The 14,746-nt window shown below is 46.1% G+C and overlaps 1 protein-coding gene across 2 annotated transcripts in view; it reads right to left on the reverse strand.

Moving 5' to 3' along the window:
• Positions 1-7,791: 7,791 nt before the first annotated feature.
• Positions 7,792-14,746, reverse strand: part of BANP (BTG3 associated nuclear protein) — a 990,655-nt gene continuing 983,700 nt past the window's right edge. For both annotated transcript variants that reach the window (XM_086945823.1, XM_086945822.1), the window contains one exon: positions 7,792-8,331. In XM_086945823.1, the coding sequence (XP_086801949.1) occupies positions 8,260-8,331 (72 nt within the window). In that variant the 3' untranslated portion in view covers positions 7,792-8,259. The remainder of the gene's footprint in view (positions 8,332-14,746) is intronic.

Genomic DNA, 14,746 nt, shown 5'->3' on the forward strand with positions numbered 1-14,746 from the left:
GTAGCTTGTCTCCTTTCTGGTGAAGAATTGGCTTGGTAGTTTAGTCTCCCCTGTTCCCATGATGCACTGGGCCAGGGACAGACTGATTTGCATATAGCCAGGTTCTGAGCTGGGATGGTGCAGTGAGATAAATAACGGTGATGGATCAAGCCCTGATCTTTGGACTGGGTAAGAGTGGTCTGCTTAATTCAGACACTCTGTTCATCACCACCCCCTTTTCTGAATCGTTTTTGGCCACTATAGGTGTGGCAGGGTATACTCAGACATGAGTCCCTTTCTCACTGCTCCATCAGGATTCAAGCAAGCCGGGCCGAAGACGGCTGAAATGCCAGAAACCGGTCCCCGGTAGCTTGTCTCCTTTCTGGTGAAGAATTGGCTTGGTAGTTTAGTCTCCCCTGTTCCCATGATGCACTGGGCCAGGGACAGACTGATTTGCATATAGCCAGGTTCTGAGCTGGGATGGTGCAGTGAGATAAATAACGGTGATGGATCAAGCCCTGATCTTTGGACTGGGTAAGAGTGGCCCGCTTAATTCAGAAACTCTGTTCATCACCACCCCCTTTTCTGAATCGCTTTATGGTTGCGGCGTTTAATGACGGAGTCGGTCAGACGGTCGTGTTTGGTCCTTCTGGACCGCTTCAGTTACAGAGTCGGTCGGGGTGTTTGCCTTTGGTCCCAGTTTAAGGGGATCTTCAGTTGTAGGCTGCAGGTTGGTTTTTAGGAGCTTGCTTTTTTGGGTCACTATGTTCTAGGCTTGGATCGTCTGCAGGACCTCCTTAAAGTGTTGGTTGGATGCTAGGAGCGGAGTGGAGGAGACTCACAGAGTCGGCCAGAGTTGTTGGCTGCAGGTTGGTTTTTAGGAGCTTGCTTTTTTGGGGGTCACTATGATCCAGGCTTAGATCCTCAGCAGGACCTCCTTAAAGTGTTGGTTGGATGCCAGGAGTGGAGTGGAGGAGACTCACAGAGTCGACCGGAGTCAGTTTAGTTTGAGCAAGTCTGATGCTCCCCGAAGACAAAAATCCTTCTTAGATGTGAAGGCAGAGCAGGTTCTCTGAGTGTTCGATAACTGCTGGCTGCAGGACACACCGAGGTTCTATTGGAGGAGTCTGAGGTTGGGACAGGGCGGTAGGGCTCGGGCCATGTCAGGTGGTGTTCTCTTTTTCTCTCGCATGGCTGTTCGGTCCTTCTTCTGTGCTTCTTGTTTTTGGCTCTGATCTGAGGAGGCAAGGTTCTGGGTTGCCACTAAATGTAGAAGTGTTACAGGTAGGGACAGGTCAGGCCAATGGGCCCCTTCCTTGGGGTGGGTACACCCCTATTATGCCACCCTCCAATGGGAGGGGGACCTAGGCCTCACTCTGGTTGGTACCCCCATCTGCAAGATGGCAGGGACTGAGAGTAATGCTTCACCTCGCTTTCCCCTCCTGAAGGGTGGGGTTGGCAAAGGTGATCACACCTCTCTTTCTGACTTGATTTTCCTGCTAATTCTCCCGCCCAAGGTGGGGTGGGGGGGAGGCTGGTTGCTGAAAGCAGCAAATGACTGGGGCAGCTCACAAAGGCGACAGGCCTTTGAAGCTTTCTTCGTGGACCCTGCCCTTCCTGGGGAAGGAGGCTTGGCACCTCGCCCCAGGATGTGCTCTGTTTCGGGACCCCGAGAGCGGAAAACACTAGACCCAGGGGTCCAGAAACATGTCTGGTGGTGGTAACTGGCGAGCAGCCACTTGGCCAGGATACTAGAGATAGGTTGTTTTTCAGAGGGCACCTCTAAGATGGCCTCTGAGTGGATTTTTAATTCAATCCTACGCTGGCATCAGAGTGGGTTTAATGTGCTGAGAAGTTCGATATCAAACTTCTCAGTTTTCAGTAAGGCCATTATGGTGCTGTGGAGTTCGTAATGATGAACTCCCATACCATATACTCTTCATGGCATTACTGCACTTACAATTCCAAGAATGGACTTAGACACTGTGGGGGTACAGGGTTCATGCACCTGCAAACTCACCACTGGCACAGTGCACCCAGCCAGAGGGGTGTCTTACCTGGTCCAGCACAGTGGGCTGTAGGCATGTGTGGACGTGGGGGGGTTGGCGGACCAGAATAGCAAGCGCGGAGGCCGTATATAGTGGGCAATGTTTGTTTATTTTTTTCCCACTGGATAAACAGAGTAGGTAAATGTCTTTCAAAACTGAACACAAAATGGCTCCTCTTGCAGAAGGATGGGCTCTGGTCCGGGAAACGCGTAGAGCTGGTTCTTCCGGGGTTCCCGTCTGGGTTGTCCTCGGAGGTTCCGGGAGAGAAAACAAAGAGAAAGGAGCCGTTAGTCCTGCTGGACTTCGTAGGTCAGAACCTTTCACCAGCACCCGGGTATATGTGAAGGAGAGAATACGACAGTGAGGCGGGGACGGTAGGGTTGGGTTAGGAACGTGACACAGGGCGGGTATCGAGAGGTAGTATGTGCACTGAGTGATCGGACGTGAGGGGGACGAAGGAACTCTAATTACAGTGTGATTAGGTGCTATACAGTTTATATACAGTGGTATTGGTGACAGCGTGATCCTAGGGATAGGTTTATACACAAGGGGAATATTTACACTACACCTAATGTGCTACGGGGGTGGTTCTTGTTCACTCACCCGCTCCGCCGCAACTCTCCTGGTTGAGTTGCGGCTGCTCCCCAGCAACCTCTGGCGGACTCCACCAGTCCTCGCTCCACTCTTCTTCCTCCTCGGTCGCCTTCTCGGTCTCTGCTCCGGTCTGGGTCGCCTGCCACAAGCTTGATCCGACGTCTGACGGCTTCTTGGTTCCGGCTTTTCCAGTGTCCGGTTCCCGCATGGGGGAGGTACTTCCGGGGTCGGGATGGTGTGCTTCCGGGTATCCGCCGCTCCTGATTGGCTCCTGGAACAGAGGACAGAGGGTTGGACGTTTGGTGGGACGGGTGGTTGCTAGGGACGCCTTGGATGTGGTTTCCATGCTACTCGAAGGGCCGAAATGACGCGGCCCAAGGACGGTATGGGAGGGCGCCGCATCACAGCATGACACACAGGGGTGTGGGCCATGTTGACTCTTCACTTTTGTTCTGCACCAAAACATGCAGCCTGCAATGGCAGTGTTTGGGTGTAAAGGTACCGGGCCTCTAAGGGTGGCACAGTAAGTGCTGCAGCCCGTAGAGGCCTTCCCTGCTCACAGTGCCCTTGGTACCTAGGGTACCTTTTACTAGGGATAGTATTTTTTTGGTGTTATGTTTTTGATTTCATATTATTTAACAGAGTTCTGCTGCATCTGGTTTAGTTTTTATCTCACTTCTTAGATACCTCTGTGTTGCCTCTGCCATCTTGTGTAAATGTATTGGTGCTTAGCTTGGTGTCTCTTTACCTTCTTAACCCCTTCACTGCGGCGGCTATTCCGCCGCAGTGCTAAGGGGGCGGGGCGGAAGAGCGGCGGGCGCATGCTGGTGACGGAACCGCTCCGTCACCAGCGTCGGTTGCGCTGTGCTTATGACGGAGCGGTTCCGTCATGGCCCCGCCCGCTCAATAGAACGCTCAGCGCAGGCGCGGAATTCGCGCCGCGCATGAGCGGAGAGCGGGCCATGACGGAACCGCTCCGTCATCAGCACAGCGCCACCGCAGCTGATGACGGAGCGGTTCCGTCATCAGCACACAAGGGGTTAATGAAACTGGAGGACAAAAGTGAGAATTCTGAGAGGTCGTCCTTATCTCTCCTTCAAGAAGACAAGGTAAAGGAAGCCCACAACATTGGTCAGAGAAATAAGAGCCCTCATCCACAATCTGAGAGCCCTCCTTCGGTGATGCCACTTCCGAGACCTTGAACGGAACCTAAAAAGACTCCCCTGGCTCCGCTGGGCTTCCAACAATTTAAAGCACTATTTACAGGAACAGTCATGCGAAACACAGGAACAAAGAAGCAATCAAACAAGCACATAAGGCCTACAATGGCCTCAAGGACGCAAATCAAAAAAGGTTTTGCAGGACTCACTCTGGCTTTACTCCTTAAAAGAAAAATAATATCATTCAGAAAGAGAAAAGCAGTATTTGTTGCAAGTGCATGTAAAAACTACTTTACCTGCCTCATCAAGATTTTTTTTTTTTTAACTTTATATAATTTTGTAGGAAGAGCGTGGGGTCCTTAAAAGCATGGGGCTCACTCAGGGCAAATATACACAGCTGACCTCAGGTGGGTTCCTGGCACTACCTCCATCCAAACGCCACAGAAGAATCTGCCCATGTCATGAGACTCCTCCTGCCCGAGTACATAACATCACAACACAGACGACCTGAAATCTGCTTTGAAACCCCCCTGCCTAACTTCCAGGGAAGTGCGGCACATGAGCAAACGTAATGAGCCCTCAAGCCAGGCCTATGTTGGTTTGAAAATTAAAGGAAGACTTCTAGCAGCACACAGTAAACCCCGCTGCAGTTGTTCCACCTCTGCACACAAAATATTCAGCAGAAAAGCAATCCAGATCGGTCTAAGAGGCTGACAAAAAACAAAACTTGTCTGGTGTGGTCTTGCACTTGTATAAACCTCTCTGTAAGCAGGGACATAGTTTGGTCAGTAAGATTGGGGGTTGAACTTCAGTATTTCGAACAATCACGCTGGCATATAATGTTAAAATACATTATATGATAAGCAGGGAGCATAAGAGGGGCCTGAGGGGCAGTGAAAAAGGGCGAGGAATGCGGAATGGTCGGGCATTAAGTGAGAAAACACAATATTTTGTAAAATAGCCAAAACTTTTGAGGACGTTCAAACACAGGGCGAGAGGGCGTGTGTTCGTTTTTGTCTGTGTGTATATAAAAACTCATGGTGAAATCAAACTCCTCACCATACCCGACTGAAAGCACCTGTACCCAAATATTTATCAGGATATACATTTATTAGGGGGGTGTAAAACCCCAAACACCTCACCTGAAGCTATGACGGTCTGAAAGGACAGGGTAAGTCTTCCATCCCATAAGGAAGTTTTCGGAAAACAGAACTTGGGGTCTTTAGAGGTCTAATGGGAGGCAATATATGCTTCATTTTTACTCTAATGGTACTAGGAAGAGATGAGGGGGTAATGAGCTGGCCAGGAATGGCTAACGATTAAATAAATTACCTGAGCAGTAATCTTGGAAAGGCGCAGATAATATCCTCTGCTAGGAAGGGCACTTATTTCTGGATTTTTGAGCCTACGCCCCTGGCAGAAATGCACACTCAATGTGTTCATTCATACAGAAAATTAGGGAAAATAAAATGTTATCATCACCCCTTGCAATTGACAGGGCCGGACTGGGTACAGAAACCGGCCCTGGCAAACTGCTCAGCTGCCCCCCACCCAGGGGTGAGGGCGAGGGCCGGTTTTGACCGATTTTGTTACCGGGGGCCGATATTGCCTACCCGGGAAACAAAAACGGCCCCCCAGGGAGGGGCCCAAAACCGGCCCCCACCATAGCGGCCTACCGGGGAAATGCCCGGTGCCCGCTATAGCCAGTCAGGGCCTGGCAATTGAGGAACATCAACAGAAACCCTTTCACAATAAATTTATTGTAAACGTTACTGGAATATATTTTCCTCATCACAATAACATATGTCAGTGTTATGCACTCATAAGATAAAGTGCCATTTTTTGCAAAATCTCATGGACCTTTAAGGATGAAAATTCGACATTTTGTGCAGTAGAACTGTTTTGACAGGTCGGTTTGCTCATTTTCTGACCTTACCAGCAAACACTGAAAATAGGGAAGATGAGGTGGTGAGTAAAGTGAAAGAGGAAACAGGTAAAGGCTTAGAACTTCACGAAAGACTCTTCTTTCCAGCTTTATAGTCCTTCTACTTCACACCTCCCAAAATGAACGGCATTTTCTGAACTCTTTTCTGAGATAGAAGGACTGCTCCATGATCACCCAAATTGCATTTTAGGGCAAGGTCTTTGTTTTACCGTGCACCTTTGTTAAGGAAATCCTATCTCAAAGTGTTGAATTAATCATATGTGCTAATGGTTCTTCTGGCATAAACCAGTTCAAATGTACTGCATTTTGCATTATCAAACAGTGGGACGATTTCCTGTCAAGTGGGCACAAAATTAGTTCAAATAACTTAATTATGTTTTCTCGTGGGAAGGTAAATGCTGGAGGGATCTGGCCACCCAATCAGAATACTCCTTTTTTAGGTTTTGCCTGCACAGTGCTTGTGAAATCTCTTGTATTTAAAAAAAAATACTTAATCTTAGAAGGGGCTTACAGCCTGACCATTACCTACCTTTCCTTACCGTTTTCTGCCTCCCACGTGGCTCCCCCATCACTTTACTTACCATTTGCTGCCTCCCACATGGCTCCAATGTCACTCTTGTTTCCTGGTTTCTTATTGGCCAGCGCCTCCGTCTTCCTTCTGGGCTTCGAGTCTTCATCCTGCGATGGAGCATGGACCAAGCACTTCTTCGATGGCCAGTGTCTTTCCACTGCAGGCTCCTGTAGGGGCTCTTTTTTTAAACTTATCAACATGCATGAGTGCATGTCTCTGCAGTTCCTCTCCTTCACCCCCTCTTTTTCTTGCAGATTTATATTTTACTTTTCAGCGACCCATCCCCCCGCGTTAACATACTCATTTGTTATTGCAGGTTTACATGCTTCTCCTTTTCCCTTAAACTACTACCTTAGGTACTGGTACTACAGACCAGGGGCGTAACACAGGCCCCAGCATCCCCGAGGTGCAGGGGCCCCCCGAGTTGCAGGGGGCCCCTCAACACAGTACTTTGTCCTGAGTGCTCCGTATTAAATCCGGAGGGGGGCCCTCCATTTACACTGCAGGAGGTCCCTTGAACTTTTGTTACGCCACTGCTACAGACTGACCGTGTCAGAGCCTCCATAAAATCCAGCAGCCACACCATCACCTTAACAGCTGGACACCATGTTGAACAGTTTACATTTCTCAGGCAAACCCCAAAAAATACAAAATAAACAGGCATTGGCAAAGCCAATAGGTTTCACCCATGCAAAATCAAATGGCTTCGTCAATGTCTTTTTACATGTTGCACAGAAGTTTAACTGCTGTGCAACATGTCTTAAAGTTTTCTTTTTTAAATGCAACGTGACAGCATTGACCATGTGCAGCATGTTAAAAAAAAATTTGACAAAGCCACTCGGTTTCGTATAGGCGAAACATACTGAACTTGCCAATTCTTGGTGGTCTATAGTTACAGGCCTACAAAGGAAGTGATCTGACATCTCCCAATGTCCCTTTAGTGTAATGGGAGTGCTGCATAAGCACAAGTTTTTTCGTTTCACTTAAAAAGATAGGCAAAAATGTCTCACAATCCCAGCCCAATCAGCACAAAATAGACACTGTAAAAAAATGTTTTACATAAGTCTTTTAGGACTTCTCCCCCTTAAATATGGAGAAAGGGAATCTCCGTCAGCCAAACAAAAATTAAGAATCCCTTCAGGTAAGCGATATTATCTGCTCTCACAACGCTCCTGATTCTTTTGAAAGGGTGCGATAACAGAACTTTCTCTCACACATGCAGGGCAATAACAGCTGTCAATTACAAACACCTCCTTGTTATACACCCTCACCTGTGGCCCATATCCGGGTGAGGAGCGTTAACGGCCTGTATTGTCTGCTGGGGCAATAATGATTAATTACGTTTGGCAGGAATAAAGACCTCTTCCAGTGTCTCTTTCAATATCCTTCCCACCAAAGTTAACCAGAGACTAAACAATTCACCTTCTCCTTCAGCAAATTGACCATGACATTAATCTGGCTGCAAAGAAAACACCGGTAAGTGCTTTTTTTTTTACCACTTCCATTTGATGCGTTTTTTTTATTTTCATTTTTTTTTCCTTATAAACGCCAAAGCAGACAAACAAAAAAAAGATCTGTTCCGAATTGGGAAGATTTTCCAAGTTCTTGATTTTGCGGCTGCTACATCTGCTTCCACTCCAGTTTCTCATGGAAATTCAATGCAAAAACATTCTGTGCAAAGGGCATTCAAGATTAAGAGATTGGGTTCAGCAGTGAGGTTGTAGGGTTCTTCCATTTTTAGTTCTCAATGGATGACCATGAAGATGTAGCCCTTGGAGAGACCAGTTGATCGGGAGCGCTCCTTCTAGTCTTGCTCTGTCCAGTGAAAGTCTTAGTACCAGTAGGTGCAAGTGGCTGGTCATCACACATTTTCACATTTCAGCAGGCAGTCAAAAGCTGTCCGTTTTTAAAGACAAAGGTGTGCATTGCTTCCTAGGTTTACATTGCTTCCCTGATGCAGTTCTATTCAAGATCCATAGCTCCGGGGTCTATATGCATCTCTGGTTCGATCACGGATTGTAGGGAATCGGCACCCTGGAACAAAGACAGACACAAGCATTAGTTTAAAGGTCTAGAAGAGATCACCAAAATCAGAGTCAGTTTGCATATTATTATTAGATTATGAGTAAACTGATGGAATGATTCACGCCTGGGGTGGAGGGGGTACGCCATTGTTATGGAGTTTCTGATCACCTGAAAGCAATTACAGAATTGTTGTGTTATGGTGGCTGCCATAACACTTGGTCATTTGTCATGTTATGGATTTGAAAACTCAATTTAACACATGGTTCTGCAGAAAGTGAGATCCATCCACATCTCTCTCTCTCTCTCTCTCTCTCTCTCTCTCTCTCTCTCTCGCTCTCTCTCTCTCTCTCTCCCTCTCTCTGTGTTGTCACATGCAGTTCTGATTTTTGGATCTGAGGAGAGCTCCGAGGCAATTTCTGTTTTCAGTGTGCACTGTACTTATTTCTAAAAATGCTAATAGTTGATTTACTTTTGTGTCGACCTTTTTGTAGTAAAAATTTCCAATTCAGAAAACGATTTAAACAATTTCTCTTACCCCGCCAACAGTATAGCTATACTTGTTATGTTGTAAGTGACATTATAACTGGTGGAACTCTGTACTGCAGCTTGATAACCAATGAATGTCTCTTCAGCTTTCATGTAATGCTGTGCACTAAGCCAGCGTCTGCCCCCCCCCCCTTCTATACTGAGGGCAACGTGAAAGCAGAAGTCTTACTGTGAACACCATATAACGATAAGGCCTCCAAGTTCTCCAGTTTTATGGATTTTTACACATAAACCGATTAGGAAGACAGTTTCACAGTTTATTTATGTTTAAATGCAGTAAAACGGTGGCGTTTTGAGTATTATACATCTTGACTGCCAGTCCAACCGCTGTGCAGATTGACAGGGCAGCGTTTCACACCACAGGAGCGAGTTTGCACTGAAGCACACATAGTAGTAAATGTGCACACCCATTGGGACTGCAGTCTGTACAATATTGTGCTATTGCTTCTGGCACTGAAACCCAACAGCCTTTCAACAGTGAGGGTACATTTATTTCTTAAACACATGTTTAAATATACACATGTAATACATAATTTTCCGCAGAACAGAAACGAAATGTATAGAAATATCAATACGGTGTGCAGATACAAAATATGGATGAATACAGTTTAAAATGTCATACACCTAAATCCACAAAAGTGGGCACAGATTTGCTAATCCTCATTGTTAAAACATAGTTTGGAAATAAAGCACCATCTAGCACTGAATCCTTTCCACCCCTGGGAAGATGATCTTTGCAGGATAGACTCTAAAGGGCTTCCAAGTACTGATGGAATCCAGTTTGGATGGCTGGTACAGTAAATCGCAATGTAACTGATTCATTTATTTATGTGGTATTATATAGCATGAACATGGAAAACGATTACAGACCAACTACATAGTGCAGGATAGATATTTGAATAATCACCTTGTTCTCCATGTGGATTCTCTATTGATTAAACCCGCCCCAGAGTTTAAGGATGACTTCTAAATTTGTGAAATACTAGTCACAATAGGAACTCTTTTGTGAACATAAAACGAATTCTGAAATCTGGGCACTGCCACTAGGAGTCTTTACTACCTACAGTTTCAAGCGCTTGGACATTGATTGAAGAACTTACACCACTAAACGTATTTGGAAGGCAAATAGGAAGCAACCACAGAAAATTACTTCTCACTAGTTTGGGTAAAACTCCATGCCTCACCACCAAAGGGGGGGAAGTCGAGGTTGCATCAACTCAAATGTAGGACACAGTGTCTTCTTCAGTTGTTCTCTTAATGCTATATATGACCACTACATGTACCATCCAAGAGAGGAGATTTTTAACCACCACATAGATGCAGTGAATAGCAGCTTTAATACCTCAGTTGCCTTCTTACTGTCTTGTCTCAAAGCAGTGAGCGGCAGAGCCTAGCTGCTACCTCTGTTTTCTTTAAGTGCATACATATCTTGGGAAGCTAGAGATTGGCTCGCACCAGATGTCAGAAGAATGTATTGGGGTCTCAGGCTCCTATTCCCAGGGAAAGCTAGCAGGTATGAACGGACAGGCATAAAACACTACTGAAACTAAGAAATGATGCGATTTGCAAACTCGCTCTCAGCCAATGGCTGAAAAACATAGCCACTTTGACGCACCTTGCTTTTGCGGCCCCTTTGTGTATACAACAAACAACCTTTATTCCATTGGTTTCTAAACCACTGAGAAGTTCAACAAGAGAAAAATGGCGATTAATCTGTTTTGTGGCTAATGTATTACGAATTTATAAGGAAAAACCGAAAAACAGCCAATGCACTGAAGGGCAGAAAATGAAAAGACAGTTTCACCTGACATCTAAAGTAAAGGGACATATAGAAATGAACAGTGGTTTCCAGGTCATGTGCCTACGCACCCAGACAGACCAATTATTGCTCAATATACTGCTGCCCAATTGAGTCTTCGTAGAGCTTGCATCAGTAATTTTAGTATTCCAGTATTTTAAGAGCCAGAGGAAGTCATGGAACATACTAGAGGTAACCGGTATTTCTTCCACTGAATACCTCGTGTCATGCAATTCTGAACAGACATTTGAGCCACTCTTGAGTTTGGTATGGTCACCGTTTGGTATTCCTCAAGCCATGATACAAATAGCACTAGTCATCTTGGGAATAATATTGCAGGAAAAAAAGAGAGGTTTTACAGACAAAAGGACTTTTTTTCTGGCTGTTTTTTCCACAGACTCTAATTCTATACCCAGTCTCCGTTTCCTATATTTAGATCCTCAAATGTCCCTAGGTGTCTCTCAGGTCACCCCTCAATAGCTGAAGACAAGGGTGATAACAGTGTACAAGTCAGAGAGAGGACCACTAGAGAGCCTGATGGAACAGTACCATCCGGGAGACAAACAGGCAAATATATAGGGAATTGTTAGTGAGATGTGAGAGCAGTGTGGAAAAAAACCTCCGACCTACGAGAATCTCATCCCATCTCCTTGAGACCCTCACGGGTGAGTAGTCGCGCTTCAACAAACTCCTGATTGATTGATTGATTGATCTCCAGCACAGGGGCTTACATATGTTATCCAAGCTACGTCTGACAAAGGGGGGTAACTCAGTATCCATTTGGAATGTAACTGTAAGGAAAAGCCTCTTTTCATGATCACCCTCAAAGTTTTGGACTGATGCGGCTGGTTTTTCAGACTCTGAGAATGCACTGAGGCCTGCTAATCAGACCTTAGTGCCAGTGTTCTAACCACTTACAAAATGTATGTGGAACTGGCTACCCCCAATTAGTATAAGCTGACGTTCGTATAAGTCCCTAATATATGGTACCAAGTGTACCCAGGACATGTAAGACCGTGTGTCCCCCAAGGCTGAAGCATTGGTTTTGCCACCCCACGTGGGACTAAGTACAAAATGGCTCCCAACCTGCCACTGCAGCCTGGAAAAGTGTTTTTGAAATGCTAGTGTGTTCAAATCAACGGAAAAGTCCCCACTTCCCTTAACAATATTTGTTAGACTCCGGTAAGGAAGGCCTGTGCAGCCCAGACTCAGGAAGCTGTATATTATTAAATAGAACATATGCTTTAGATATGTCCCGACAGCAACACTTCCAAATTGTAATTTTTGCTGTGGAAAAGTTAGTAGCCCCATTGGCTAACACTGAGATACAGACTGGCACTTCAGCCCGGCTAACTTTTAAATGGGACTACAAGTGCTTAGTTTGAGCCGGTAGTTTCTGGTGCCTGGCACCAGCACTTAATTGTCCACACTGGTGCTTGTGAAAATCTGCCAGAAGAGGGTGAAGTCTGGCTCATTCAGAGATGACCACAACAACAGTTAAATATTAATTAAATATACATTCAAAATGAGTATTACCTGCCACCCAAGCCATTCTTATAGCTTTGGGGCCAGAAATAATCAGAATTTTACACACCTATAGGAGTGTGATGGTTAGTGGCCCAGTGACTTTGCACAGTTGCTGGCCACCAGAAAGCCTTCAGCCGTCCTGGGAAGTAGTGTGAACAAATCCCAGATTCAGGAACAATAGAAGCCTGCTTCAGGGAAAGCTGTTACGTACCCCTTGCAGGAAACGACTCAGGATGTTGACCCAAAAGGCAGGCTTCAAAGGCAAAGCTGCCTATGATGGGAAAATGGCGACCACGCTCCTGACGGGTTGCTTCCTTGTTCAGGTAGACAGGCTGGCAGTGGGAACAGTGAGGATACACCAGTGTCCAAACTGGTGTTCCCATGGGCCTGCAGCCCACAGATAGCCACACCTGTAGGGTGGGATGCCAAGCTCCTAATATCCAAGGAAGGGTTCAGACATCTCGGAGGTGGGCAGAATGCTGCACCCTGTGATTTCTAGATGCCACATGTAGCCTCACATCGTGACAGGGTCGGAGGGATCCTGGTAGCCCATTAGCTAGTCACTGCATCATGCCCCCAGGGTATATAAGGCATCCCTGGCACCCTGAACCTCAGATCACACTGGAACTGGTGAAAGGACGGATCTGGCAAGAGAGCTGCACAGTATCCTGGACTGCACCAGGTGTACCTCTAGCTAGCAAAGAGAGGACTGTGCCTTTGGCTCCTGGCTCATAGAAATGTGCTCCCGAGCCCCAGGTCAAAGAAGTGACTTCAAAGGTCAGTTGGGTGACCCCTGGAACCAGCACCAGGGCCATCAAAGCTGAAGAAGCCCACTCCTGTCCCAAGAGAAAAAATTGTCCCCCTAGTCTGTTCTACCCAGGAATGTTATCTGGGTCCAGACTGGTTGCCCGAAAGGGACACCAGCATTCACCAAAGGATACCTCTGGACACGCTGTGTACGGAGAGCGGTAGTCCAGCCGCAGCTGGCCTTCTACTAGCTGAAAGGGGACTTTGAGTGACACGACCGCTGGGGCCAAAGTTGCCCCACCTAACTCGTGGACGAAGGAATAACCTCAAGTACAACCCGTCGACTGTACAGCACCCAGACCATCCTGCATCACCAGGATCAGGACGACTCCATTGAGGTCTATGGTGGACTTGATATAAAGTGTGGAAATGGACTTCAGATTGCTTTGGTGACCAGCTAACTGTCCAAATACTCCTTAGTGGTCCATTTAACCTTCTTCCTGTCGGATTTGGTTGGCCCACTTGGGCCAGACAAGCCAAACACAACTCTATCAAACTTATCAAAAGTTTCTAAACTTTACAAGTTCCTTTGTTTAAGTCACACTACTCGAAGCCACAGCTACCCTGGCTTGAGTTGAAGGTTTTTCAAACACACCTGACTGGACACAACAGTTTTCCGAGTGTATTATACAGTAAGGTCACACAATCGTACCATATAACACACCACAATCCTCACAGCAACAATATGTGAGGCCATAGGCCAAAAGCTGTGAACAACAGCAGGCCACATGTATACCACCCAGCACCCACTGACCGCTCCAAGACCTGAGAAAAGCCTCACTAGCATGAAATGACAAAATGTCCAGCACTAATGCATATAGCCTACTAAAGCTCCAGCATGTGTCCTGCCTATACTAAACTACTTAGCGAAGCTCATTTAAATACACACTTCCCATGTCAAGCATACGGTCCTGATCCAAAACATTCACATGTGCCAAATCATCACACCCAACAGGGCCATAATTAAATAATCACCGTTGATAAATGCACTTAAGCTTTCATTGTAAAGTTGCGTGTGCTCGCTAAAGTGGTATGGACAAATGTGGGACGTCACATAATAAATCATAGTTTACGTTCACTCAGTACTTACTAACATTAAAGCCTGGTTAATCCTTCTCATCTCTTACAATGATCAATTTCTAAAATATATAAAAGATAGAGCAAGGCAACAGCAGTAATTGCTACAATTGTGTTTGCAACCATTGCTCTCCGAATGGAGACTTCCCTGTAGCTCATACAGTTTATCAAAGTTCATACTAGCAAACAAAAGTGAACCTCTTGCCACTCTTCATGTGTGGCCAAGCAACATGTTGCACCACTTTGTTTCTGATCTGAAAATGAAAATATTAGTATGACTTGTTTAAGGCACGAGCTTCTTTTCATTCCACCGGTAAACACCAAACTCTACCATCATTTACTGCAGAGGGTAGGATCTTTAATGGTTTCTTAATTCGAAAACAATACACATAACTAGCGGCGCTTAGCCCCAGTTCCACGGAGACCCCTATACCGGACACTGTTCATCAGCACAGGTATCAATCACCCTTTGATTAAACACCAGCTTTGATGGAGTTACTGTCAATCCGTGGACCTGTAGTCCGCATTGAACCAGTGCTATCCCGGCAGAATTTCGTTTTTTGCCTAATTGACTACGAAGTCCCAGACAGTCCTCCTCTTACCAGATACACAATTCTGTTATGTTACGTGTACAATGGTTTTAAAACCTGCATTTACATTACACCTGAT

The sequence above is a fragment of the Lissotriton vulgaris genome, chromosome 12, assembly GCF_964263255.1.
Source record: "Lissotriton vulgaris chromosome 12, aLisVul1.2, whole genome shotgun sequence".
Lineage (NCBI taxonomy): Eukaryota > Metazoa > Chordata > Amphibia > Caudata > Salamandridae > Lissotriton > Lissotriton vulgaris.